This window comes from Heliangelus exortis, chromosome 8 (genome assembly GCF_036169615.1).
Source record: "Heliangelus exortis chromosome 8, bHelExo1.hap1, whole genome shotgun sequence".
NCBI classification, from domain to species: domain Eukaryota; kingdom Metazoa; phylum Chordata; class Aves; order Apodiformes; family Trochilidae; genus Heliangelus; species Heliangelus exortis.
The window spans coordinates 1,418,963-1,444,532 of NC_092429.1; the positions used below are offsets into that span (position 1 = coordinate 1,418,963).

Consider the following 25,570-nt stretch of genomic DNA (forward strand, 5'->3'; position numbering starts at 1 on the left):
TGAAAGGGGGGTCCCTGCTCCACATCAGCCTCGCTCAGCTGAACTGTACAACAACCAGAAGAAAATCAGCGACAGCGACAAAAAACCGAGGCTGGTTTCTGAGGGGCTGCCAGTCTTAGTGACACAGCCATCTTTTTCTATAAGGGAGATTAAAATGGAGGCAGCTCACTGCATGTTTAAATAAGCCAAAAGTACACAGGAGTCCCTTTTCCATCTTTGCTTTGTTTTCCTCCTCTTCATTGCAGAGACAGACAGATGGTTTCCAAAGCAGGTGCTCATCCCCGGATTTTTAGAAACGTCATTTTTCACATTTTTAGTGCGATCGTTTCTTCCCTCTACGTGGTAAGAGGCCAAAAGCAGCAAATTCTACCTTTACAAACTGAAAATATTTTTCAGCTGAAAGGCACAAACTAAGGACAACCTTTCAATCTCCGACGTCAGTCTGGCATCAGTGAATTCCTCCCAACCCCAGTTGCAAGCTTTAAGCAGTCCTTTGATTTCTCTTTTCCACTGAAACACGATCGCTTCATTAGGAACCTGCAGCTGCCCTTTCAGCAGCAACTCAGAAGCCCAGCTCATCCCTGCTCCAGGACGTCCTTGCTGACTGTTGGCTGTCACACTCAGCCAGGGTGCCTCAAATAAAAGTGCAATCCCTGCTCAAAAATTATTTCCTATCTGTGACTGCCTCCATGAAATGATTCCAGCCTCGCTCAGCCAGATGCCACGAGGCTTCCTGGGGTGTGGGGGCAAAGCCTGCAGCTCCCTGCTGGACCAGCACTCAGTACCAGGAAAATCCCACCCTGCTGGACCAGGAGTGGCTCAGCACCATCCAGGTGGGGCTCAGCTCAGCTGTGAGAACCACAGGGAGCACCTCATGATTATCAGAGGTAGAAAGCTGATGCTACCTCCCTTTTACCACGTGTGCAGGTCAAAGATGGGGTGCTATCTGCTCAGGCTGTGCCACCACCACCTCTGCTGTCTTCTCTGGCAGCAACCAGCCTCGTCCTGGGAATGTCACACTTTAATGCCAGGCCTTTAAAAAATACTGTCTCATGGGATAGAGGCAGGAGAAGGGGGTGAAGGATGCCCATTTCATGGGATACAGGCAGGATGTGAAAGGTCTCCATTGCCCAGGAGGCCACCCCACAGCACTGTGTCATGGGCTTTGGCATCCAGGGTGTCCACTAAACTTCATACCAAGAGAGAGGGAGACAAAAGCCTGTTTGAAAGTCCTTAAGGGAAAACATGATGGAGAATGAGTGGCAGCAGAACAAAAACCAAGCAGGAGAAAGCCCGTGGGAGAAGAGGAGAGCTCTGACCCTACCCTTCCTCCCAGTGACGTATTTTTGCTGGTCACAAGCACCAGCCACCAACACGTGAGCCCTCCCACAGACTTGGGAGTGAAGCATGTGCTGAAACATTTCTCTGGATCCGAGACCTTTATCTTCACAAGGAAAACACCATCATCAGACGATCACACAAACAACTTTCAAACGACATTGAATCACTTGAGTTTTTCCATCCAACCGCCCTTGCTGACAAATCATCCCAAAGTGGTGGACAAACAGCTGAAAAAAATGCCTTTACCTCACAAGTGGCTTCATAAAGCACAGAGAGGAGCTGCTGCCTTTCCACAGAGGCACAAAGCAATTAAATGGCTTCCACAAGGTCACCCAAGCCATCTGCAGCAGAGATGAGGACAGATAAAAAAAGACCTCGGGATTCTCCTGTCTGATGTTTGTAACTAGAAATCTCTGCCCTTCATCTCCTCCAACAGCCCTCATCTGCTTTGCTTTTCCAGGCCTTTGATCAGCCACCTTTTTTTTTAAGCACAGACACCAGTATTACAGCTCTGCTCCTAGGACTATGGGGGCCAAACCCAGCCCAGACACCCACGGTGCTCCGAGCGCACCCGCGGGGATTTGCAGAGTTGACTGTGATTTACCACCCCAATGCTGGCACCTAAGAGGCATTTACTTAATAACACCACCTCATTTAATAATAATAATAAAAAAAACCCAAATTAAAAAAAAAAAACCCAAACCACAAACAGTTTGTGGGGGTGGATTTGGGATTCTTCCTGAGCTTCCAGGATGCTCTCTGGAGCGACGCTGCCTCCTGGGGAGGTGCTTTGCCATTTGCCTGCAGGGAGGGAGCACTCTGCTGCCTCATCAGTGCCTGATGTCATCTGCAAACCTCCCCAGCCACCCCTTCCTGAAATCGATTTGACAGCTGAGGGTAAAACCAAACAGATTGCAGGCTCTCCAGCAAGGAGAAGAGACCGACTGCTCGGCAACGAAGCGAAGAGAAGTGTGAGTGCTTTAATGAGCTCGTGCACAGCCCTCAGCTTGGCACTCACAGTAATTCTCATCAGCAAGGTCGAGACACGTGTTGTTATTTTCATTATTAATAATCATCCTGGTGCCTGGGTGAAGGAGAAGAGCACTGATAACCTCACTGTGCTGCAGGGAAGGGAGGCAGGAGGAAGAACACATGAGGATGGGAACAGGGGGGGACGCCCACCCCGGCTGGAGGGGTTTTCCCTTTCAAAAGCAGCAAAATCAGGACAAAATCAGGGGCTTCCTTCTCTCTACCCCAAACTGGGATCACAGGAGTGAGCAATAAGCACGTTCAGCTCGATGAGAAGAGTGCAGATATGTAAGCATGATAATGCTCCAACTGAAACTGTTAATAACCAAATACACATGGAGGGACAGCTGAGCTCCCCTGTGAATCACAGAGGTCCAAAACCATCTGGAGGGTTGTGTGAGAAAAAGCCATCACATCGCCTGGAGTTTTCCTGTTCCGCAGGCTCAGAAGTCACTGCAGAAGTCATCTGAACCAAATTAAGGCTCCCAGAAATTGAATCATTCCTTGATTACCAGCCGTGACCCTTTTTTTTCATCCGTTCCCTGGTAGAGGGAATCACAGTTTCTTTCCACTCGTGCGTGCACGCGGCGATTTCCTTGATTACCACTGGGAAAGTTCCCTCCCAGTTCCCATCCCAGCTGCCCACACTGCACCCAGGCTGCTCAGCAGTTTTCTCTGCACCACCAGGATCATTATTTGCTGAGCACTGACCCCAGCACCAGGCTCCACAAGGACCCGGCCACGGGGACCTCCGTGGTGGCACTGGCACTGAGTGTGTGGCAGCTCCTTCAGCCACGGGGCAGCTTGGTCCTTCACCCCCTCCAAACCAAATGCTCTGCAGGCAAAGCTCACTCACCATCATTTTTGTGAGGAGGGAGAAAAATTGGCCCAGCTGATGATAGGATTTGCCTGGTTTAGGAGTGCTACCACGTGGGGCCACCGCCACGTGTGATACGGGCTGGAGTCCAGGGCAGCATCCAGGGCATCCCAGAGGTGGGAAATCTGCCCCATGCTTCCCTGTGGGAATCACAGAATCACTGAGGCTGGAAAGGACCTTTGAGATTATCAAGTCCAGCCCATGACCTCACCCCACCACATCAGCCTTACCTTAAACACCTCCAGGCATGGTGACTGCACCACTTCCCTGGGCAGCCCATCCTAATGTCTGATCACCCTCTCCATGAGGAAGTGCTTCCTGATACCCAACCTAAACCTCTCCTGGTTGCATGGGAGGAGAGCCCGCCCCCCACCTGGCTACAACCTGCCTTCAGGGAGTTGTAGAGAGGGATAAAGTCCCCCTGAGTCTCCCTTTCTCCCTCAGCCTCTCCTAAGACTTTCCCTCAAGTCCCTCCACAGCCTCGTTGCCCACCTTTCTTGGTCTTTATGGAAGAAACAACTCTCAGCCTTTCCTCAGAAAGTTAGAAAGAGCCAGGCCAAGGCACAAATGGTTCTTGGCCTCTCCAGCCCCATGCCAGTGACAGTCCTGTTGTTATTCCTGTTCCTATTTCTCCTTGGAGCAGGGCACTGGAGGTATTCCTGGAGCTTTACAAGGAGAACACAGACAGGAGGACGTATCTGCTGCTGATGTAAAAATCCTTTGAAGTTGATTTATACCAGCTGGGGTTCCCTGAGGCCAAGAGTCCTTATGCAAAGAGGCTGCTTAAAAAACAAAAAAGTTTCAGTCATTGGCAGGAGCTGAGGGCAATTTGAAGATAAAAGAGCTGCTAAGATGCTGTGGGGCTCTCCAGAGTACCTCGGGAGAGCGGGGTCCCACCCCACACTTTGATGGAGGAATCTCGGTGCAGATCTCCAGCGTGTAAAGCTGTTTATAAACTCTGTTCCTGGTGACCCACCCTGCTGACGCAAGCATGACATCCCTCACTCCTCGAAATCCTCAGAACAAAAGGATTTGTGCTCCCAGGGCTGCTTTCCCCTTTGATTTCCAGGCAAAGGCAGCTGGGATGACTCCTCCTCGGCTTAACCACCCGGGTAAACCGCTTCGGTTCCAGAGGCGCAATTAAATTGTTGGGGGGACTCCAGCCCTCTGGACAGCAATTCTCCTGGGAATAAGAGCAGGGACACCCAGGCAGGGGGAGGTGGGCAGAGCTGACACTCACCTGCCCATCCGAAGGAGCAGGAGCCAAGAGTCCAGCCGGAAATTATTGACACAGAGGAGGGAAATTCCTCGTGTGTGTACACGGCAGGCAGGTCAGACACACAGCGTGCAGCCTCTGTCTGCACCCTGAAGGGAATGGATGTGGCACACAGGTGCTGCAGCAGTTATTTTAGTTTGGTTTTGGTTTTTTTTAAGTGATTAATCTCATCACCTGTGCTGGGGAAGCTGCAAGGAGTACCTGTAAAAGCTATCCTGACCTGCATTCCTTGTTCCTGTGCTGCACGGGGACACCCGCGGGCAGAAAAATATCTTGGAGTTTGGATTGTGCCCGAGCACAGGACAAGGAAGGGTGGGAGCTGGGTGGGAGCTGGATGCCCTGTGGGTGCCAAACACTCCTGACACTGGCAGGGATGGGGGTGCAGATCTCTGGCACACCACCTGGCTGAAAGTCATTTTTCAGGACTGTTTTTTCCCTTCAGATTAAATTTGAAATGCCCGCTGCTTCTGTTTCTCAAAAAGTTCATAAGTCAGAAAGAGTTTAAAATCTTTAATTTCTAGGAGCAGTCACCCAAGGGTTTATCTGGGCTTTCCTGATGTTACCTCTCCTACAGAAAGGCCTCCACTGAATAAATTTGCAGCTGACCTTGTTACTTCATCATTTCTGTTGGTTTTCCTTTGGAAGGATGATGGGAAGGCACTTCTAAATGTTTAAAGAAAAAATTTCACACTAATCAGTACCACAGGAGGAAAGCTTGTGGACATATTTCAGTGCCTGAAGAAAAGCAGAATAGTTGCAGTCAACTATCAGTCATTAAAAAAAAAATCAAATGCAACTCCTTCACTTGTTGTTTCCTAAAACAATATAGTTTTTAATGTGCTAGAAACTATTTTTAATGAGATACAAAGTACTATTTGTTTTTTGGGTTTTTTCTTGTTTTGTTTTGTTTTCCCTTCAGCTTATTTTTTAAACCAAAAAGTAAACAGGCAGTTATGAAATCTCCAATTTCACATCAAAGGAAAGGTGATTTATATACATGTTCAAAGGAAGACTTTAAAGGAGTAACATCATGACCAACTTGTTGGCCTTACGTTATTAGAATAATTTAAAAATCCACAATGTAAATGTTGATAAATAAATAGCATGTTGCCATAAATCAGCATGTGGCTGCTCATGAAAGCAACAACATCTATCTGATGTAGACAGAACAATATTCAGATTTTACCCCCGTGAAGTTTAGCATTTCTGAAAGCAGCAGAACCTCCCTGGGGTGGGACAGATTTACACAACACGGGGCTTAAAAAGTGATGAAGTGGAACCTGGAGCAGGAGGGTTAGCACCCCTACCTTTCCAGCTCATTTCCAGACAAATGAGACTCAAAATATGCAAAGTGCATTAAAATGCCGGAAAGGAAAAGCTCCCCATAGGATCCTGCCCAAGGAAAGCACCCTGAATTAGCACTGCTCAGAAATGATACTGAATTTCCTTATTTAAAAGCAGGCTCGGGGCACGTTACTCACTTGCTGGGAACTGGGAAGGCAGAAGGGGAAAAAAAAAAAACCCCAAAAACCCTCCACCCGAAGCTGGGGAATCAGTAAGGTCATGGAGAAACCACCCCGTTTACTTTCCTGAAAATGGATGTGTCATGTGTTTGTAAGGTGTGCCTGCCTGAGTTTTTGTTGGCACCAGGAGCAAATCCCTGCCATACCCTGGAGGGACAAATCTGCTTCCCTCCTCCCTGGCTGGGGCAGTCCTGCAGCACCTACGGCCGAGGAATTCAGGTCTTGGTGTCTCCAGTACCACCCTGTTTGGTACCCAACAGTTCTTGGGTTGATGTTTGACTGAATCCATAGGAAATACCAGGACTCAGCATTTAAGACCTGACGTTGTGTGGGGTGACAAAGCTCATGATGTGTGGGGTGACAAAGCTCGTGATGTGTGGGGTGACAAAGCTCGTGATGTGTGGGGTGACAAAGCTCGTGATGTGTGTCTCTGGGTGGTGGCCCAGCCTGAAGCCCTGAGTTGCTTCAGAGCAATCACAGAATCCCAGAATCTCAGGGGTTGGAAGGGTCCTCTAGAGATGATCCTGTCCAACCTCCACAGACTCCACAACCTCTCTGGGCAGCCTGGGCCAGGACTCCCTCACCCTCACACTCCAGAAGTTTCTCCTCGTGTTGAGGTGGAACTTCCCATGTTCTACCTTCAGCCCATTATTCCTTCTCCTATCACTGGGTGAAAAGAGATTGATTGGCCTCATCCTCTGGACACCCACCCCTCAGATATTTATAGACATGCATAAGAGGCTCAGGATGGTTTCTGCTCATCCAAATTACTCTTCCTATGCTTAAGAGTAAGTTTTTCTAGTCAATTAATACATGCAACTGTATCCAGACTCCACATGTCAGATTTTGGATGGATTTCCTAACCAGTAGCTACCAAACTACACATGAGAAGAGCCCTCAACCAGTGAGAAGCTGGGCAGCAACCCCCTGGGTTGCACCCTGTGCATCTTCCACCAAAAAACATTGCAGTGGCAGGAGGATGAGTCCTTCCTTCTCCAAATGGCAAGGGAGAACTCCTGACACTTGCACCACCTCTCCCAGAGCAGCTGAGGGCAGCGTGGGGAGCGTTCACACACCAGTTTGCCATCCCTGCCCTGCTTTGATTCACTCTGACAAGTGGCAGGTTAATAAAACCAGAAGCAAGCCCTGCAAAATTATCTTCCTCGGGTTGTACCAGGTGGAACAATGTTTGTGGTGTTAACTGCAAAAAGGGAAAAGCAGGAAGAAGGGCTGCTGAGCATCAGCCCAGGCTGAAGGCGAGGAAGCAACAGCAAAATTAAAACCCCCAGCAGCTTGTTTGTTGCCATCAAGTTGATTAAAGAAAAAGACCTGATGCAGCTGACAACATCTGTGGCCTGGAGAGCAGATAGTGCTCCAGAAGGCTGCAGATCTCGGACCAAAATCTTGTATCAGTCACACCCATGCAAACCACACTGCTGAGGCCTCGGGTGCCAAAGGAAGCCAAAGGGCTGCTCAGAGAGCCCACAAACCAGAGAGCCTCCCCGACTGCTTCTCCTGCCAGGGCAGGCAGAGGCATCCCTGCTCCCTCGGGCACAACCGTAGGGAGATGCTGGACATTTGGGTTATATTCTCATTCTTCAGCATCAAACAACTGAGAGAGGAGAGCATTTGTCATCTGACAAGAGAGCAAGGCAATTAAAGACAGGATTTGGTTAATCGTACGAAGCAGCAATTTAAATTTAATTTAAATTTGAGCCAGGCTCTGCAGTCATCATTTAGGCAAATCCAGCTGGGGTTTTTACCTGAGTAGGAGAACAGGCTTTGGAAAATTCAAATAACTTTGTGCCCTGAGCTGACTTTTCACGATGAGAAAAAAATCTGGCAACTTTTCAGCAGCAGAAATCTGTTTGCTTCAGAAAACACGGGACATGGAGGAAGTCCTGGGAAGAAGTCAGTGGAGCTCTACAACACAGTATCCCCCCACCCCCCCCAAAAAAAAACCCCAAACACGTGGCAGTGGGTCCTGCCAAAATGCAAATGAGCCTAATGCAAGCACCAAAACCATACGGAACACACTAATTAATGTAAATACACCTAAATGAAAAAATCCTTCTCACATAGAGATAGGCAAATGACGTGCAGAATAATTCTGATGTAGCATTTGCCCAGCTGTGCTAAGCCAGCAGCAAGGTGAGGCACTTCTTGTTTGTTTGCTTTAAATACAGAGCAAAGGCTTTAATCAGAGGAATCTCTCCCCCTAAGAGCTCTGACAGATGAGCCTTCAAACCAAGACATCTCCACAACATGTTTTGGCTCCGATAACACAACACCTTTCAATTAAGATTCACTTAGTGCAAATATTTTGATCATCAGCTGCCCCACCAAAAGCAGTTGCTCTGCACCTGGATTAAAAAAAAAAAAAAAAAAGAGGAGGAGTTTGGAGTCGGGCTACACGTGTAAATCAGCCTGGTTCACAAAATCAGGACTGCTCCAAATCCTACTTTTAAATCCTTCACAGCCAGCTCCCATCCCACGAGATGCTGCTGCTGCTGCTGCTCTGGGATTTCGTGCCTCTCCAGTATCCTTGCTTCACTTCCAGAAAAGTCACTGCTCTGAACAGTTAGTCACTCTCTATACTCCTGCCCTCAAATCATGATTCATTTTGAACCTGCCTTTGAGCTACTATTTATTTAAGCCCCACCCTACTGGGTTATAACGTAGAAGTCTGAGAATGCAGCACTTCAAACCCCATCGCATCCGAGCACAAGCAGAAATGTTGGAAGGACAAGGTGGAAGGACCTGGGCACTGCCACATCCCAGAGGGTGGCAGCTCCTCAGAAAGGCTCCTGGGAAAGTGGATTGGCAGTAAAAGCCAAGCCCCAAACCTCTCTGCTGTGGCTCCCTAAGGTGTGCACCAGCAGCAGGGTGGTGGGTGGCCCTGGGATCACCCTCCCATGGGCTTTTCCCACCTGCTTACAGCACCAGTCCTAGAGGATCAGGAACATCCATCACTCAAAGTCACTTTGCTCTAAAAGTGTCTCCACTGGCACTTTTCACAGATATTTGGGGCAGCTTTCCAATTTTTTCTTTTTTTCAATATTTGCATCAGTTTAACTAAGATAACTGGCAGCCCAGAAGGCTCACCAGACCAAACTATCAGGTCCTTAAATAAGCCCAAGTCTGAGCCCACTATTCCACCCCACTCTTGTTACATATTTGATATCATCAGAATGATTGATTTTAGAGGCCAGAGGGCAAGGGAGGAGGAATAGGCTGGATATGGAGACAGCTACCCTAAAAGACCATTGATGGCAGTGGTGAGAACTGCTGCACAGATGACTCAGAGCCAGCTCCTCAAGTCATGAAACATCCATGAGAAGCTCTGGGGGGTTTCACTGTCTGCTGTAGAGCCCAGACTGGCTCCTCCTCACTCCAACCTCACCTTCACCACTCCCAAGTGTCCCTGTCAAAAAACCTGGCTCCTGCATCACAGGCAGCTTCGCTTTCAGCAGCACTGCTCCCTCTGCTCTGCAGCAAGGACATCCTCCCCACCAGCCACGTGCCATCAGATAAAGGAAAGATGGGAGTGAATATTCCCAACCTCAGCTACAAACAGCTCCTACCACAGACCTGGTGGAGCACGCTGATCACCCAGTGTCCTGCTCCACGGGCAGGAAACAGTCAAACCTGGCACAGGCCCACGCTGAGGGCTCCGCAGGGACCAGGCAGAGCGATGCCAGGGGCTGCCCAACCAGTGGAGACCTCTCCCAGGTGCTCAGTTATGGATCCCCTGTTTCCTTAAGGCAAACCCTCCGGGGCGAGGGGAATAGGTTGGTGATTCACCCCAGCTTGTAAAAACAAGAGAGGTGGAAGTCTCTTTGTCTGGCTGGCTGCTGCACCAGCGAACAAACCTCTCTTTGTGCGGCGCCCCGGCCGGTTTTAAAAGCATATTTTAAACAAAGGAAGTGACAGCACAAGCAAGTGAAAGACTAAACAGCTCGGCACCACCGAAGGGAAACAGCACGTAGGAAGAGGAGAAGATTTAGGGGTGATGGAGGGACAGAGCCAGCAGGGAGGCTGTGCAGCCCGGCACATACGCTGCTGGCACTTGGCCCCACGCCGTGCTCGACCTCCACCGCCGACCTCAGGAGTTTACATTAGCATCCAGATGTTTATTTAAGCCACTGCCTCCTGAAAGCTAGGTGTGGCCTTGCTCCTCTTTTCTGACCGAAATGCCCTTTGAAACACAAGCAACACGAAATCAGTTATGTTTATCTTCGTGGCTTCTGGCTCGCGAGAGACCGAGATAGGAGCGGGGAGCCCTGTGGTGCCGCTGGAAACGGCCTCGGGTGGCAGCATCCCAGTTGTGTTATGCAGCTCTGGGGATAACAGGGACACCTTTAAGAGCTGAAATAAGAGAGTTTAAAGGATTTGCTCTGCAGTGCTGGCAGGGAAGAGTGCCCCAGGGGATGGTCTAAAGAGAGAAGGGGGTTCTGAAAGTCACCGGGGCACAAGGCAGGCACCCTGATGACCACGACTCTGTCTTGCTCAAAACTGGGATATCTGCAGACCACAAAGCACATTATCTGTGTTCTTACTTGAGGGGCTGCAAGAAGCTCTAGGTAAGACTGGTGTCATTTCTGGAGATGGAAAGGTGCTGCTTAGGTCCATCCAGATATTGCCCTTCAACGTGTGATCTGAGCTGGATCCTGCACGGACAGGCAGGCAGCTCTTGAGAAATAATATATTTCCTCCACCCTTCATTTCTATGATATGACAACCCCATGAAAACTGGGGAAAACCAGCATTTCAAATGGGCAAAATATTCATTTTTTTATGATTTGAGGGATGGATGCACTGAGCGTGGCCTCCCTCCCTGATCCCAAAGGCTTTATTAGGAAATAAGAGCCCAGGGGTCCTGTGCTTCCGTCTGCAGGAGCAGCAGCAGCTGCCTAATGCCCAACACAGCCCTAGGGGGTGGTCACCATGAGAAAAAAATACCTCCTGTGACCCACAAATCCTTCAGAGACCACAGCAGTTGCCTGAGCTGGAAGCTGGACAGGGTGATAAATGCAGAGAAAAAAAAAAAAAAGGATTTCTATGTTACAATAACGTAAATCTGTGTGGTTGGCTGCCGAGTGCCTACAGAACTTGACAGGGAACTTGGCTGCACTACAGAGCTGCAGTGCCTGTAAACTGCTTAAAGATTAGGATGGTGTAAGGAAGATCAGCTTCATGCCAGCTGCACTCTCTGCAGTCAGGTAGGGGTTTTTTTTCCCTCTAATTTATCAAGTTAAGGGCACTGTGCATGGTCAGAAGCTGGCAGCTGGCAAGAGACTCTGGTTTGCAGATCAGGCACAGCTCTGGTAAGATGTCAGGACCCACAGATGTGGGTGACAGCCCCCCAGGGACCAGAGCTCCCCTCTTTGCCACTTGAGTGTCCCCAACCCCTGCTCCCAGGGAGCGAGCAGCACCGGTGTCAGCACCGTTGGGCAGTGAGATCAGCTGCTCCTTTCCTCACTTTGCCTGTAATAAACTCACATCTTGGGGAGGGGGGGAAAAAAAAATTAAAAAGTAGTATACGCACATGTTTTTTTTCACTGATGTTTTCCGAAAACCATCAGCTTACAAGCCAGGATGCTGATTCCTTTTGGGTGCAGGGCTTGGGCGAGTCAGCCAAGCCAACACGTCTGCTGAGATCCTCCCTCCCTGCCTGCCTGGCTGTTGTTGCAACTCTGGATTTTCTAAACTACGTCTGTCAGGAAGGAGACAGGAAATTCGAGTCACACTTGCAACAGCTGTGCCATGCCTACTATCAGTCCCCACTGACGTAGTTTGGCTTGGGTGGCGTGGGGCCAGGAACCCAGGGAGAGGGGAGGTCAGGAAGATAGGTCACTGTTCATGCTGCTCTTGCACTGGGGAGCATGCTGAGCCTTGGTTGCTTTCTTCCTATCTGCACCTTTTCTCTTTCCGTTCTGTTGTTTTGGGTTTGGTTTTTTTTTTTTCTCCGTCTTTTTTCTTTTAATAATGCGGAGCCCCCAGCATCCTGTTTTCAAAACATCTGCCTGCTTTTTTGCTGTTTACTGGTGACAAATTTCAAGGCTTTCTGAGCGAAGCAGGCAGCTGAGTGGGGGGGATCCTTGGTGAGAGCAAAGACCTGACCAAGTAAGGACCTGTGGTGCAGCCTCCTCCTCAAAGTGCTGCATCCCCCTGCAGCTGGGATGGGCAGCTGCCACCAAAACCCAAAAACCACAAAGTCCCAAACCCATCTGGGTCAATATTTACAGCTGCAGAGGGAAGGAAAATGAGGTGTGAGGCCATTTTACTCTTTTTTTCTTGCACAGATGAAAACGATGCTGGAAGTTGACCAAAAAAACACAGACATTGCAGAAACTGGTTATGAAAGAACAAAGTTTCGGGAAGTTTTTGGTTTGTTGGTTTGGTTTTTTTTTTGCTCAATGCAGCTCTAAACCACTTGCACACTGAGGGATCACAGCTTTTAATTACCCCAAAAAGCAATTAAGTTCATCTCTCACCTTCACAACTTCAGGTTTGGCACTCAAAAGAAAAAAAGAATTAATCTCCAAGGACATCAGCCTCCACACTGGAGGTGCATCCTTCTCTGCAGCCTCAGCTCTTCTCAACTTTCACCCTGGCTTCCCTCAACACAAACTCAACAGAAAAAAAAAAATAATAATATTCCTTTCTTGAAAGCTGCTCTATAAAACTTTTATTGCTTCCTTAGCCCCTGCACGTCGTGGTAATCACTAACAGAGGAGGAAGCTGCAATAATGCACGGGTTTCTCTGCCTGTTTTTTTTTTTTTTTCCCCGCCATAAAATCAGTTTACGATTCCGCATTTCCGATTTCATTAATCACGAAAAATAAATCAACCAATCAAGAAATAAATCGATAAATAAATAATAACACGGTGTTGGTGCAGTCCCAACTCAGAAGAGGCTTTAACCATGGCAACCGGCTGGATGGAGAGGACCAAGCACTCATCCCAAAGAGGGAACAACTCCCTCCTGGGGCTGCATGACCTGCTCCATGGGACAGCTTGCAAAAAAACTGGGATAAAACCAACTTAGAAGAGAGGCAAATAGGGGCTGGGGAGCAGGCAGCGTGTCCCGGAGGTGTGAAGGCTCCGCGGGCAGCCCAGCGGTGCCCCGGGCAGCAGCCGGGATGCGAGCGGGGAGGCGGCCCCGGGGCAGGGAGCGGCTCCCGGCACATGAAGGACCTGAGCTGGGGAGATGCTGCAGGGAAATTTCGGCAAGAAGGGCAGCGGGAACCAGCAGCTTCCAAAAGCTGCACAAAAGCGTTTCGCTTTCTCTCCTCACTTCTGCTTTTCTGACTTTCAGCCCAGCGTTACTTCTCTTGCTTTATTTTAGCACCTGACGCCTGGCAGAGGAACTCAAAAAAAAAAAAAAAAAAAAAAAAAAAAAAAAAAAAAAAAAAAATCCCCTTTTTGCCCTCGCGGCGCGTAAAAAAAACTTCAGAAATGTCCCGAGAAGCTCATTCCCCCGGCACCATCCTTAACTTCGCACCCTCCTCACGTGCTGGCAAGCGGTGCAGAGCCAGCCCACCACATGAAAAACAAAATTAAACGCTTTAACCGAAAGACAAAACAGTAATAAAATAACGCACCACAATGTTTAGAGTTTACCATCATTACGGACAGACAACAATAAAGATAATTGACTTCTGAAGTGATAATTAGCTAAACGCGGGCAAACACGGTGTTTCTTGGTAATATCAGTTCCGAAGGGACCGGCGTGGCTCGAAATCCCCTTTTTACTCCTCAAAAATACGCCCGGCGGTCGGGATCGCCCTCCCCACGCCAGTTCTTGTTCTGGCCGTGCCTCTGCAGGGCAAACCCGAACCCCGTACCCCCGGAGGAACTTGGGATTTGCTCTCCCGGCAGGACCCACCGAGCATCGGCTCCGCATCCCCCCCGAGGGCTCCATCCCAGTGTCCCCCCGGGGGCTCCATCCGCATCCCCCCGCCGCTCAGCTCACCTTGTTGGATGCCATCTCGCTGACGGAACGGTAGGTCTGGATGGTCTCCAGCTGATCTAAGCACCAGTCGAGCTCCTCCAGCGTCTCCATGGCCAGCTTCTGGTAGGGCTCCTCTGCGAAGAGGCAGACGGACATGTAGTCGGGCTGACGCGGCTGCCGCCTCTCCATGGCGGGGCCGCCCGAACCGCCGCCAGCACCGCCGGAGGTTCCGCACCGCTCCCTCATCATGCGGCGGCCCCTGCGCTCCCCTGGCCGCCGGAGAGCAAATCCCCGCCCGCCGCTGGCACCCGGCACGGCCCCGGACCCGGCCGCCCGCCCCGAACCCGCCCCGGCCCGCCCCGGCCCAGAGCCCGCCCTGCCCCCGCGGGACGGGGAACCGGGCACCCCCCGGGCAGGGCCGGGCCGGGCCGCGGCTCCGCCAGCGCCGGTACCCCCTCCACCCCCTGCCCCAGGCTGCTGCGGGGGCCCGGGCCGCCCCCGGGATGCTGGTTCCGAGCCAGCCCCGCGCCCTGCCCCAGCCGGAGCCCCGGGGATGCTCCCCGACAGCCCTGCTCCTCAAATCCCAACAGTCCTGCTCCTCAAATCCAGCTGCCCTGCTCCTCAAATCCCAACAGTCCTACTCCTCAAATCCCAACTTCCCTGCTCCTCAAATCCCGACAGCCCTGCTCCTCAAATCCTGACAGCCCTGCTCCTCAAATCCCAACAGTCCTACTCCTCAAATCCAACAGCCCTGCTCCTCAAATCCCAACAGTCCTACTCCTCAAATCCCAACAGCCCTGCTCCTCAAATCCCAACAGCCCTGCTCCTCAAATCCAACTGCCCTGCTCCTCAAATCCCAACAGTCCTACTCCTCAAATCCCAACTTCCCTGCTCCTCAAATCCCAACAGCCCTGCTCCTCAAATCCAACTGCCCTGCTCCTCAAATCCCAACTTCCCTGCTCCTCAAATCCCAACAGTCCTACTCCTCAAATCCCAACTTCCCTGCTCCTCAAATCCCGACAGCCCTGCTCCTCAAATACCAACAGCCTTATTCCTCAAATCCAACTTCCCTGCTCCTCAAATCCAACAGCCCTGCTCCTCAAATCCCAACTTCCCTGCTCCTCAAATCCCAACAGCCCTGCTCCTCAAATCCCAACAGCCCTGCTCCTCAAATCCCAACTTCCCTGCTCCTCAAATCCAACTGCCCTGCTCCCCAACCCTGCCTGGTCCTGCTCCCCAAATCCAACACCCTTGCTCCCTAACCCTGCCTGGTCCTGCTCCTCCAATCCAACCACCCTGCTCTTCAACAGTACCTGGTCCTGGTCCTGTTCCCCAACCCTAACAGTGCTGCTCCTCAACCCCACAAACCCTGCTCCCCAATCCCACCCACACTGCTCCCCAGTCCCACCTGGTCCTGCTCCCTGCCAACCTGTTTCTCAACCCCACCCTGTCCCACTCCCCAGTCCCACCTGGTCCTGCTTCCCAACCTTATCTATTCCTGCTTCCCAACCCCTGCTCCCAACCCATCTATCCCTGCTCCCCATCGCTCCTGAGTCCCACTGGGTTTGTTCCTCACCAGCCTTGACCATCAACCCCACATCCCTGCACCCTGCTGGGACTGCTGCCCTCTGCTTCCCAATCCCACAGCCCTGCACCCTGCCGGGACTGCTCCCCAACCCCACATCCCCACTGGGAATGCTCCCCTCTGCTTCCTAACCCCACAGCCCTGCTGGGACTGCTGCCCTCTGCTTCCCAACCCCACATCCCCACTGGGACTGCTCCCCTCTGCTTCCCAACCCCACAGCCCTGCTCCCTGCTCCCACCCAGCTCTGCTCCTTGACCTTGCCAGCAGGACAAGAGTTCCGGAGCAGCCCTGGGAGTAAGAATTAAGGTTTACATAAGCGGATACAGTGATTCATAAAAATCTCCCCACGAATGTAACTGCTCCTCACAACACCAGTGACATATGCTTACTCCATAAATCTGTCAAACTTAATGGATTCGGCGTTTCTCGTGGCGCTGGCTGAGCAGGTAGCGGTGACATCAGAGCCCGGGATTGCTGTTGTGTACACTCAGCAGAGAATCTGCCCCACAGCACACACGTTCTGGGAACACATGCCCCATACCGTGCCACTGCCACCCCCCACCTCCCTGGGATCTGCCTTCCTAAGGCTGTAGACCCTCTTCACCCCTCACTGTACCCAAAAGGTACAGTCGCAAGTACCCTATGCAGACCCCACCTTCCACAGCTGGAGCTACCTGGCAGACTCCAGTCACCTGGATGGCAAAAGATGGGGTAAAGGGGTAGCAAACTGGTCTCAGTAAATAGCAGTTTAAGGACAAAAGAGAGATCTGCTAGTGTTCCATAGCAGTTTAATGCCCAGCCTTGAAGAAGTATGTCCATAAAAAAGCACTCTTATAGCAGAACTTGCTTTTTCTGACCCTACCTTTTCCCTCTGGCTTGCTCAGAGCTCCATCTGGGTCTTGGGACCCAGGGGAAGCTGCATCACCTGCATCCTTGGCCAGCTCTTCTTAAATCCTCCCTTGTCTTCCGGGTTTGACAAACCACAAAAAATTTGTTTTTCACTTGTTTTCTTAAGGAAACGAGTGTCATGAAACGAGGCTCTTGGTGGCCTGGTTCCCCTCCAGGTGTCTGCATGTCTTTCAGCTTCTCCACCCTCCCTGCCCTCCTCCTTTGCTCATTTCTGAAGCTGCTGCTGAGCTGTAGCTGGGTTTGCTTGGTCAGTAAGTACGTCACAGATACCACATTCCCACGAGTTTCAAGAAATCAGACAGCCAAGCAGAAGCAAAGGCACTATCATCCTCAGCAGAAGGAAGTCAGCTTGATACCAGCCCTTCTTAGAAACCCAGTAACTGCCTCCCAGGCCACATTCTAAGTCACCCAGCCTGTGCCCAGCCCACCTGGGACCCTCAAACCAGCCCTCCTTGGGTATGCACAGCTCTCCCTGAGTAACTCCAGCCTGTTTACAAATAAACTGTGAAAGCACTGGCCAGGATTCCAAAGATAAGATGCTACATTTGCACCAGGTGTTTCTGCAAACCAGCATGCAAAATTCAAGCACATACTCCCAAGTCCCTAATGATATGTTGTAAGACACACAGCAAACCGAAAATAGCAGTCAGATTTAAAGCCAATTAGAAGCTGCTCTTCTACGGATGTAATAACTTTCTGTGGGAATGATCTTAAAAGGGATTAACGTGGATTTTCTAACTTTCCTAGTTAATATTCATGGGTATATACCACATTAATCACATCTGAAGATGAAACGCAGCAGGATGCTCTCCCGGAGCGGTATCTGGTGTCACTACAGGGATTCAGCTGAACAGTAAACACAAGTTGAGATGCTACATGACATATTCCTTCCCCGAATCCCACGTGAGCATCCCACTGACAGCAGGGGTGCAGCCCCCTCTGCCAGAAACCCTCTGAAACCTTCTCCACACTCAGGCTTCGAGCAGCCTTCCTGGTACAGCCGATGCACATGGTCACTTACGGAAACAGCCCTGCAGTTTCGGGATAAGGTCTCCTGGAATACTCGATGATGTGGCTCCGACTGTATCCTGTTTCAGTTTATATTTGGGTCTTGCATAACCCAGCCCTTACCCGTAAAATTATAACCACTATTTCCCTTTTTTTTTCCTTTTTTTTTTTTCCCCTAGCACTCTACACGAAACCATTCCCCAGGCAGAATAAAGAGCTAATTAATGAAAGGAGCTCGTTTTGGTTTTCAAACACTCCGCGGTGTTTGCGCACGGCTTCGGGTCCCAAGGGTGGCTGAGCTGAGGTGACATTTCGTCACAAGACCTGATCTGCTGCCAGGCCATGGCAGACAGGCTGCCCAAGCCTTCAGACACAGCACACCACTCCAATTTTTCCTCTGGAGCTCAGGACGCTCTAATGAACCCGAAACTCAACCCAGGGACCTGCCAGCGTTTTGCAGTCGCTGCGTTTCTGGTGGCGTTTCTTTTGCCATCTCTTTCTTCTCCATCTCTGTTCCATGCTGGAGCACAGCAGGGTCTCTCACCAGAGAGGTGACTTAGCAGCCCATTTGCAGAAGCTTTCTCCCCCTGACTGCCTTGCCATCCTTATCTCACAGTGGGAGCTGCTAATAAATATGGACTCGGGTTGGGTTTTTTTTTTCTTGAATACTTGAAAAGTCAAAGGTTTTGGAGATCATCATCTTACTTGGGAAGAGTTCAGCCTCAGAGCAAATATATTCTTCATCTGCAGTCCTCAGAAGTGTCCCAGATGAGAAGGGGGCTTCAATCAATCACCTCTTGCCCCCTGGGTGCCAGGTTTTTGTGCAGCAGGGAGCTGCAGCCCCTCCTGCTGCTGTCCCTGTCAGCACGGGGCTGCTGTTATCTGCCCCTGCAGTCTGGTTCCTCTCCTGGCCACAACCTCACTGTCCCTCATCCTGTCACCCAGAGCCAGCCAGCCCCACGAGGCAGGGTGGACACTTGTCCCCAGGCTGCAGAGTCAATGGTGGCTCTGCCAGGGACAGAAACCAGGGAGGAAACATGTTGAAACTGGACCCAAATGCCAAAATGCAAAGTGAGTTTTTCTCCCTCCTGATCCTCTCCTGATTCTCTCTTGTCACCCCTAGGCCCTCTTAAATAAATACATTACAACACAGCACGTCCTGGCCAAAAATTTTTCAGAGTGGCCGAGACACCAGATCCCAAACGGGTGAGTTAAAAAAGTTGGAGAGGAGTTGCAGTGCTCAGTAGAATACTGCAGGTGCCAAATAACTCCACTTTTCCATGATCTAGCAGGCTAATGTTACTAATGGGTTTCTATCTTCTGAACAGATTGTCCAAGCTGGCTGGTAGGAAGCACTGAATGCAAATAGCTGCAGTCACCTTTGCAAACCCAGCTCTTAAAGATAAAATTATGGGCTGATAAAAAAGACTAAGGGTTGATAAAAGGCTTAATTCCCAATGCCACGAAGAAAAGAAATTGTTACCTCTAAAGAATTAGCACTTCACATGCAAGCCTTAGGCATCTCGAGTTGAAGGCTCCAAGCCTCCCAAAATGGTCTCCACCAAAAAGTGCTGTTTTCCTGGACAAAAAAAACCTCCAAGAGAAACTTCTATGTAAAGTTTTTTATGGTAAAACCCAGGGCATTGCAGCCTACAGAGCTCACCCCAGCTTTAACACTCTATATCCTATCCCAGTTGCCAAGCCCCTTGTTCACAGGGGCAGTAAGACATCACCTGGGTTATTTACTCCCAATTGCAGCCTGGCTGTAATAAATTTGAGCTCTTTATAATGATAAACTTCTTTAAGATTTGAGGCTGTCCTTCCCCCCAGCACTCAGCTCCAGCCTGTCTTGGTGGCTGCAATTCAGCTCTGACTCCAGGCACAGCCACCAAGTGCCCATTTTCCAGTGATTCCAGTTGATTTAATAAATATTAAATATTATCACCTTCTCTTAACCTTCCCCCAGCAACAACTCGGGATCAAGTCTCTTAATTTAAAATTAAAATTAATAAGAACAGTTCACGTTTTGCCTTGGAAAGGCTTTAGTGCTGGATGTGTTCCCAAATCCAGTGTGTACAACGTGGCAATAGGCAGGCACTGAAAAGTCCCCTGAATATTTAACAAATTGATAAAACCCAACACAACCTGAAGCAGGCAAACACTCCTAAGAAACCACAGGCTGCAATGCAACTGTTACAGGAGGAAAAGCTTCCTTAGGAAGCCCCGCTAGTGTCAGGAAAAGAAAGTCAATAAGCAGTAGGTTTGGAGCTCTTAGGTGAGCTGGGGCTTTTGAAGTCCTCATGGCCTTGTATGGGAACATGTCAATGTTTATCCTGGTGCATGAAACTGCTTGCAGGCCCTGAAAACTCTGCTTTAGGAAATGTTGGAAAGCACAGTCCTAGGCTCCTAATTCAAACAAATGCTTGAAAATAACATTAAGGCTGCAATTTTTAAGTGCATGTACTTCTTAGTGTGAATCCATAAAACACATCCTAAAGGATGTGTTTCCTAGAGGTTTCAGGCACAATTGAGTATTTTGCTTATTTATGTGTATTTAAATTAATGTTAAAAGTAAATAATAATAATAATGAAAGCACATTCAGATATGGAGATTTCTTAAAAAATTGTAACAATAGACATTAGAAGTCTTAATTGCTTGAAATTCATCAGAAGACTTGAGGACAACCCATTTTTAATTCTACAACATCCTGTATTTATTATTGATTATCAGAATTTTGTTGATACTATAGCTGACAAAAAAAGATTAAGAAGAGGAGTGAGATGCTGTAGCTAATCACCTGAAGACAGATTACTATTTTGTGAGCAGTACAGAGATCATTAATGCTTACTGAGGGCCTGGTTCACATTTCTCAGCCCCTGCCTGCTAACAAACCAAGAGCTTGTACCTAAGGAAGTTGGGAGGAGCCCCCTCTGTGGCATCTTCTCTTACAAGCTGATCCTCAAAAGACTGACACACCAGCTGAACTCATCTGTGCTTCAGCTGAGACCTCCTGGGTTTTAAATCCTGAGGCGAGTTAGAGGAGAGAAAAAGGAGGAAGGAGAAGGAGGAAAAAGAGGAAGAGAAGGAACAGGAAAAAGGAAGAGTTGCCTTCATGATTTAACAAGATGCTCATGGTCATGGCTTAGATAAAAGTCCCACAGATCCAGGTCACCAAAGGTTCTCCTCCAATTCTCATCCCCAAAGCATGGAGCTGTTTTACCTTCAGAAAGCAAGAAAGCCCTGCAAGAAGGACTAGCCAGGGTCTAGCATCACTCCAAAACCCAGGAGCACGGGGCATGTTCAGTCAAACAGGTTTATCAACAAAGGACATGCCAAAACTTGACAGAACAGGGACTTGTGCAGGCTGTCAGCCATTTACCCTTTGCCTTCCCTAATGGATCTGTGGTTGCTTACAGATCATGCGGACATGTTTACATATTTATCCTTGACAATGAATAACTGACACCAAATAATTTATGTGTTTAATGTATCCTGTTAGTGCATTCATGACTAGCCATGAGCAGAGAGCTATTTCCTTGAATTAAGCCATTGTTCTAGCAGATCCACCAAATTTATCTGAGAAAATTGTTCCGTGGAAGGGTTTGAAAAGTCACAGGAAACAAAAATCAAAGGCACACAACACAACTGCAGGGACTCTGTTAAAATCTGCAGTGAAAATGCCCCAGCTCTGACAGCAACATCTACAAACTGTAAGCACTGAAAAAAAACCCTGTATCCCAACATGACAGGTTTCTCCTCAAGATGCACTGTCTGGTTTTCAACACTCAGGGAGTCTACAGACCAGATTTCCAACTTCTTTTCAGTCACAACAGCTCGACATGGCCCTAAAAGAAGGTATTATTCAAAAGCCAAGAGGAATCCATCAGAAGAACCCAACACCACACATGCCAGCAATGATGCCAACACACCAGTGTGTTCCCTCTTGCAGGTCTCTGGATACTTGCAGACTCCCAGTCTGCTGGACTCTAGGGCTGGAATTGCAGAGTAATCTGAACTCTCTTGAGATGTGCTTCTCCCCCTCCCCAACATTTCACTGTATGCAACGTAACCAATTACATCTTTACCAAAGATAAGTGCAGATGTGCTCAGAAAGGCACAAAGCCCCAGCACCTGTGGAACAGGTGGAGCCAGTAGCTTCTTGAGCAACTCCCTGAACAAATGGACGGTCCTGCCCTTTTCCCCACTCCCCATCTTATTTTTGGGACTCCAGTTCAACCAGTAACTCTAGCTGTCCCCTCTCACATTTCTGCAGCTGTACTGCAGCCTCTCTCCAGCTGGGAGAGGTGGGAGAAGAGGGAAGAGCTCTTGGTTTGCTCCCCAGCACGGGCACTGTGTGCAGGTGACCGAGGGCAGCAGCTCTCGAAGTAACACTTTTGAGCAAAAAAAGCTTTTTTAGAATAACTTCTACTTTTTTGTTACCCATGAGGCCAGGGTGGCAAAACCCCTGCAAAGAGAAGAAGATAGGATTGACCAGCCAAGCCACTGCTGGAGGTAGACTGAAGAGGTGGCACTGGAGGAGCTCCAGCTGCAGGGAACGCTGGCAAAAACCACTGGGCTGAAGAGCAGCAGAAACAATGGAGTCTGCATTCTGAGATGAGAGAGGGAGATAGAGGCAAAACAAAGCAAAAAAAAAAACCAAAAACCAAAAAACAAAAAAAAAAAAACAGAAGTGAAAGCTTTCTCCTGCTAATTGTGAAAAATGGCAGGAAATGAGCATGCTGCTGCCAGAGCAACGCTCGTGATGCTGAAGTGGTTGATGAAAGTGGTCGACATGCACTACAACCCCAGGAAAATAAGGCCAAGATTTTGGGGGGCATTTTTCCTTTTTTGGTTTAGCTTTGTTGTATTTTTTCATTTTGCTTTTTGGGGGTTTTTTGTTTGGTTTTTTTTTCCAAAACAACAAGGAGGCTGGCGTTCTAAGTGCCCTAATTAAAGACAGGTCCTGTTGGGGACAAACCATTCCAGCTGCCCAGAGAGGCTGCTGGGAAAACGCAGCCCCTGGAAACACAGCTCCAAAACTGCTGAAAGGCCCCGAGGCAGTGACTCAAACAGCACCAAGCAGGAAAACTGGGGACCCATCCAGCTTCAGACTGCAGGACTCCAGGGAGCTAGCAGTGACACCTCAGCAAGAAAAGCACAGGAATCATGGAAAGCAAGGGAGAAAGGAAAACCTCCTGCCTGTAGGGAATGACACAAGACCCTTGTGTTGACGTCCCCCTGCTGCAGCCACCCCAGAAGGAAGGAGGAAGAAGAAGAAGGGAGAAGCTCCAGCTCATTCCTTGAGGGGAGGAATGGCTGCAGGGTCCCTGGGCCATCACCCCAAGGCCAGGAGATGCCTGCTGGTCACTCGACTGCCATAGCAGCAGTGATGTTTCTGAGTCAACAGCTGACGTGCTGGCCACCCCGACCCCGGAGCCAGCTGCAGCGTAACTTGAGCAAGGCTGCTGAGCAGTAAGATGAGCCTGGAGAAATGTCAGTGGGAGGCAGGGGGGAGCTCATCTGAGCTATCTTTAGATGGCTAAAAGTTAAATCACCTAAGCCCCCCGCACAGGCAGTGGAAAGTGGCTGGGACCTCCAAGGGGTGATCCTGCTCTATTCTCAGCACCGCTGGGCTGAATCACCCTCCGGAGGTGCCGCTCCAGGGACTGCAGCAGTCACAGGAACCAGCTGGAAGGGACCTCCAGAGCCACCTGCTCCAGCCTCCCCCTCAGAGCAGGGCTAAGCCCAGCTGATCATCTCCAGCCTGGTGCTGCTCTTGCTGTAAAACTCCTTCAAGGAGCTGCAGGGCACTGAGAGCCATTTCCACCCTTCCTGTCCTCAGCCACTGGCTGGACACGCAGCCCTCGCCACCACTGTGCCAGCAAAATCCAGCCCTGGCAACTATCCCTGTGTCTGGTCAAGACCACCTCAGCTTCCCAGTGGGAATGCTGTGGGAAACAGTGCCCAAGTGTTCATTACAACCAGAGCTCTGTGTACCTGCCCACAGCTCCCCCTGCATCCCCTTGGAGAAGCCTTCAGAGACAATTTGCCCTTGGTAAGTCCTGTCCATGTGATTGGAAACAGACTCCAGTGGACACCTTCGGTGGCCTCTCCAGTGAGCAGAAGAGTTTGACTGCTCCATAGCCATGGCTCCCCTGATCCCCTTCACCCTTCCCAGAGATGGACCTTCCTCCTGTTGTCACAGACCTTCCCAGGTGCCACCATTGTTTGTGAGGGACACACAGTGACCCGATGGTCACACTATCCACATTCTCCAGCTGGAATCCTGTCCCACACCATGGACTAGAGAACATCCACCTCCTTAAGGCTGCCCCTGACCCCCTGCTCCCTTATGGCTCTCCATTCCTCTCCCTCCCAAGCAGGCTGCAGGGTGCTGGGGCCTGGGCACAAGGCTCCATCTGCAAAGACTGAGACAAAAAAAGGCACCGAGTACTTTTTCCCCCACAGATTAACATTTTTTTTGAGCTTTCTTTCCTTCCTCCACACCCACATTGGAGTCCCCTCACCAGCCACAGCTCTGTCAGCCTTTGGTCTACCCAACTTCACCCCACACCCCCCAAGAGTGCTTTTACATCCCTCCCTTCTTCCCAGTCCTTCTCCCTCTTCTCTTTTTTGCACTTGGAGTCACTAAGAAGCTCCTTGCTTGACAGAGTTGGCTTCTGCTGAAATTCCTGATCTTCCTGCACAACAGGATGGATTGCTCACAATAGGTTTTCTTCCAAAACCAGCCACGAGTCAAGATTGGGGTGTAAATTTGAGGTGGCTGAAGTTATGTGAAATTAATCTTTTGACAATGATGGAGTCTTGAGACCAAGCAGTACATGGAAGCCCTTGGCAGCAAACAGTGGAGTTTCCTCAGAGCCCAGTGCTGGGCAGCACATCCTCCCCAGCCTTGCTTTGATCTCCATTCCTGTCCGTCCCCCCCAGGATGAGTGGCAGGAAATCAGTCACGGGGGCCTGTTCTGAGGAAAAATGAAGCATTTCAAAGAAACTCCTATCAAGAGGTCAGCCTGGAGTGAAAGCCAAGCCCTGATGAAGCCAGTTAAGACAGATCAGGATAAACCTGTGAAGGCCCTGATTATCCCCAGCAGTAGTGGTGTGGTTGGGGTGGATCACCACCCAGGTCTTGAGAACCAGGTCACTGAGGTCCCACATAGGCTGGCAGCTCACTGAACAGACCACTGACTGTTAGCAGGAACCAGGCAACTGCTCATTACCAACCAGTCTGGAGCAGCCTGGCTGTGGTTTGTTATCAAGGGTGCTGGAGAAGTCACTCAGTTTTGCCAGGCTTTGTGGCAATACCTGTGGGTGCCCCCAAGCAGCACCCACTGCTCGAGTCAGTCCTCCAGCACCAGTGTCCAATGTCCCCTGGTGATGGGGACACCTGGGCTGGGCAGCAGGGTGCTGAGGGCATTGCTCCTTCAAGGAGAGGATGGTGACATGGAAGAGGCAACCAAGACCCCTCAGCCAATCAGCCTGGGTGAGCACATGAAGCTGAAGCCCTGAAGTGAAGGAGGAGCAGGGTAGGGGGCACAGCTCCAGCTTTTCAGGGACTGCTGGCAGCAGAGCCTGGGATATCCCCACAGACACCTTTAGAACTGCCTGGAAAAGAATGAAGAAAACAGAGAGAGGATGCTACTCAACCACTGCCTTGCAAAGAACCAGACTGACCAAGGGCTTTAGTGGGCACTGCAGCAGACTGCAGAAGATGTTTTATCATTCATCTTCATTCCCACTGAATAAATTATACTCACATCTTTCCCCAGCTGAGATGGAGCACTGGGAACCACTCGGAAGGGATTAGCTAGTAAGAAGTCAGGGTCCTGAACTGAACTCAGAAAGCAGTCCCATGGTTATCAGGTGTGTTCACATGGGTCAGAACCAGCTGTGTAAACCTCAGCTTTGAAAGTCCTTTGGTACCAAGCAAGAGATTCCCGAAGCTAAATTAACACTGCACGTTTTGCATGAAAACGAGGTGCAAAAATGAGGCATAAACACCAAGAACACCTCAAGGTGGCTATTAGAGCCAGATGAAGCTTCCCA

The 25,570-nt window shown here is 49.9% G+C and overlaps 1 protein-coding gene across 6 annotated transcripts in view; it reads right to left on the minus strand.

Annotated features, from left to right (window-relative positions):
* Window positions 1–25,570, minus strand: part of PDE4B (phosphodiesterase 4B) — a 188,030-nt gene that overhangs the window by 13,681 nt on the left and 148,779 nt on the right. For 5 of the 6 annotated variants that reach the window (XM_071749892.1, XM_071749893.1, XM_071749894.1 and 2 more), the window contains one exon: window positions 14,025–14,137. In XM_071749892.1, the coding sequence (XP_071605993.1) occupies window positions 14,025–14,137 (113 nt within the window). Of the gene's footprint in view, window positions 1–14,024; window positions 14,138–17,518; window positions 21,478–25,570 lie in introns of those variants that run through there. The other variant, XM_071749897.1, reaches the window with a different exon arrangement.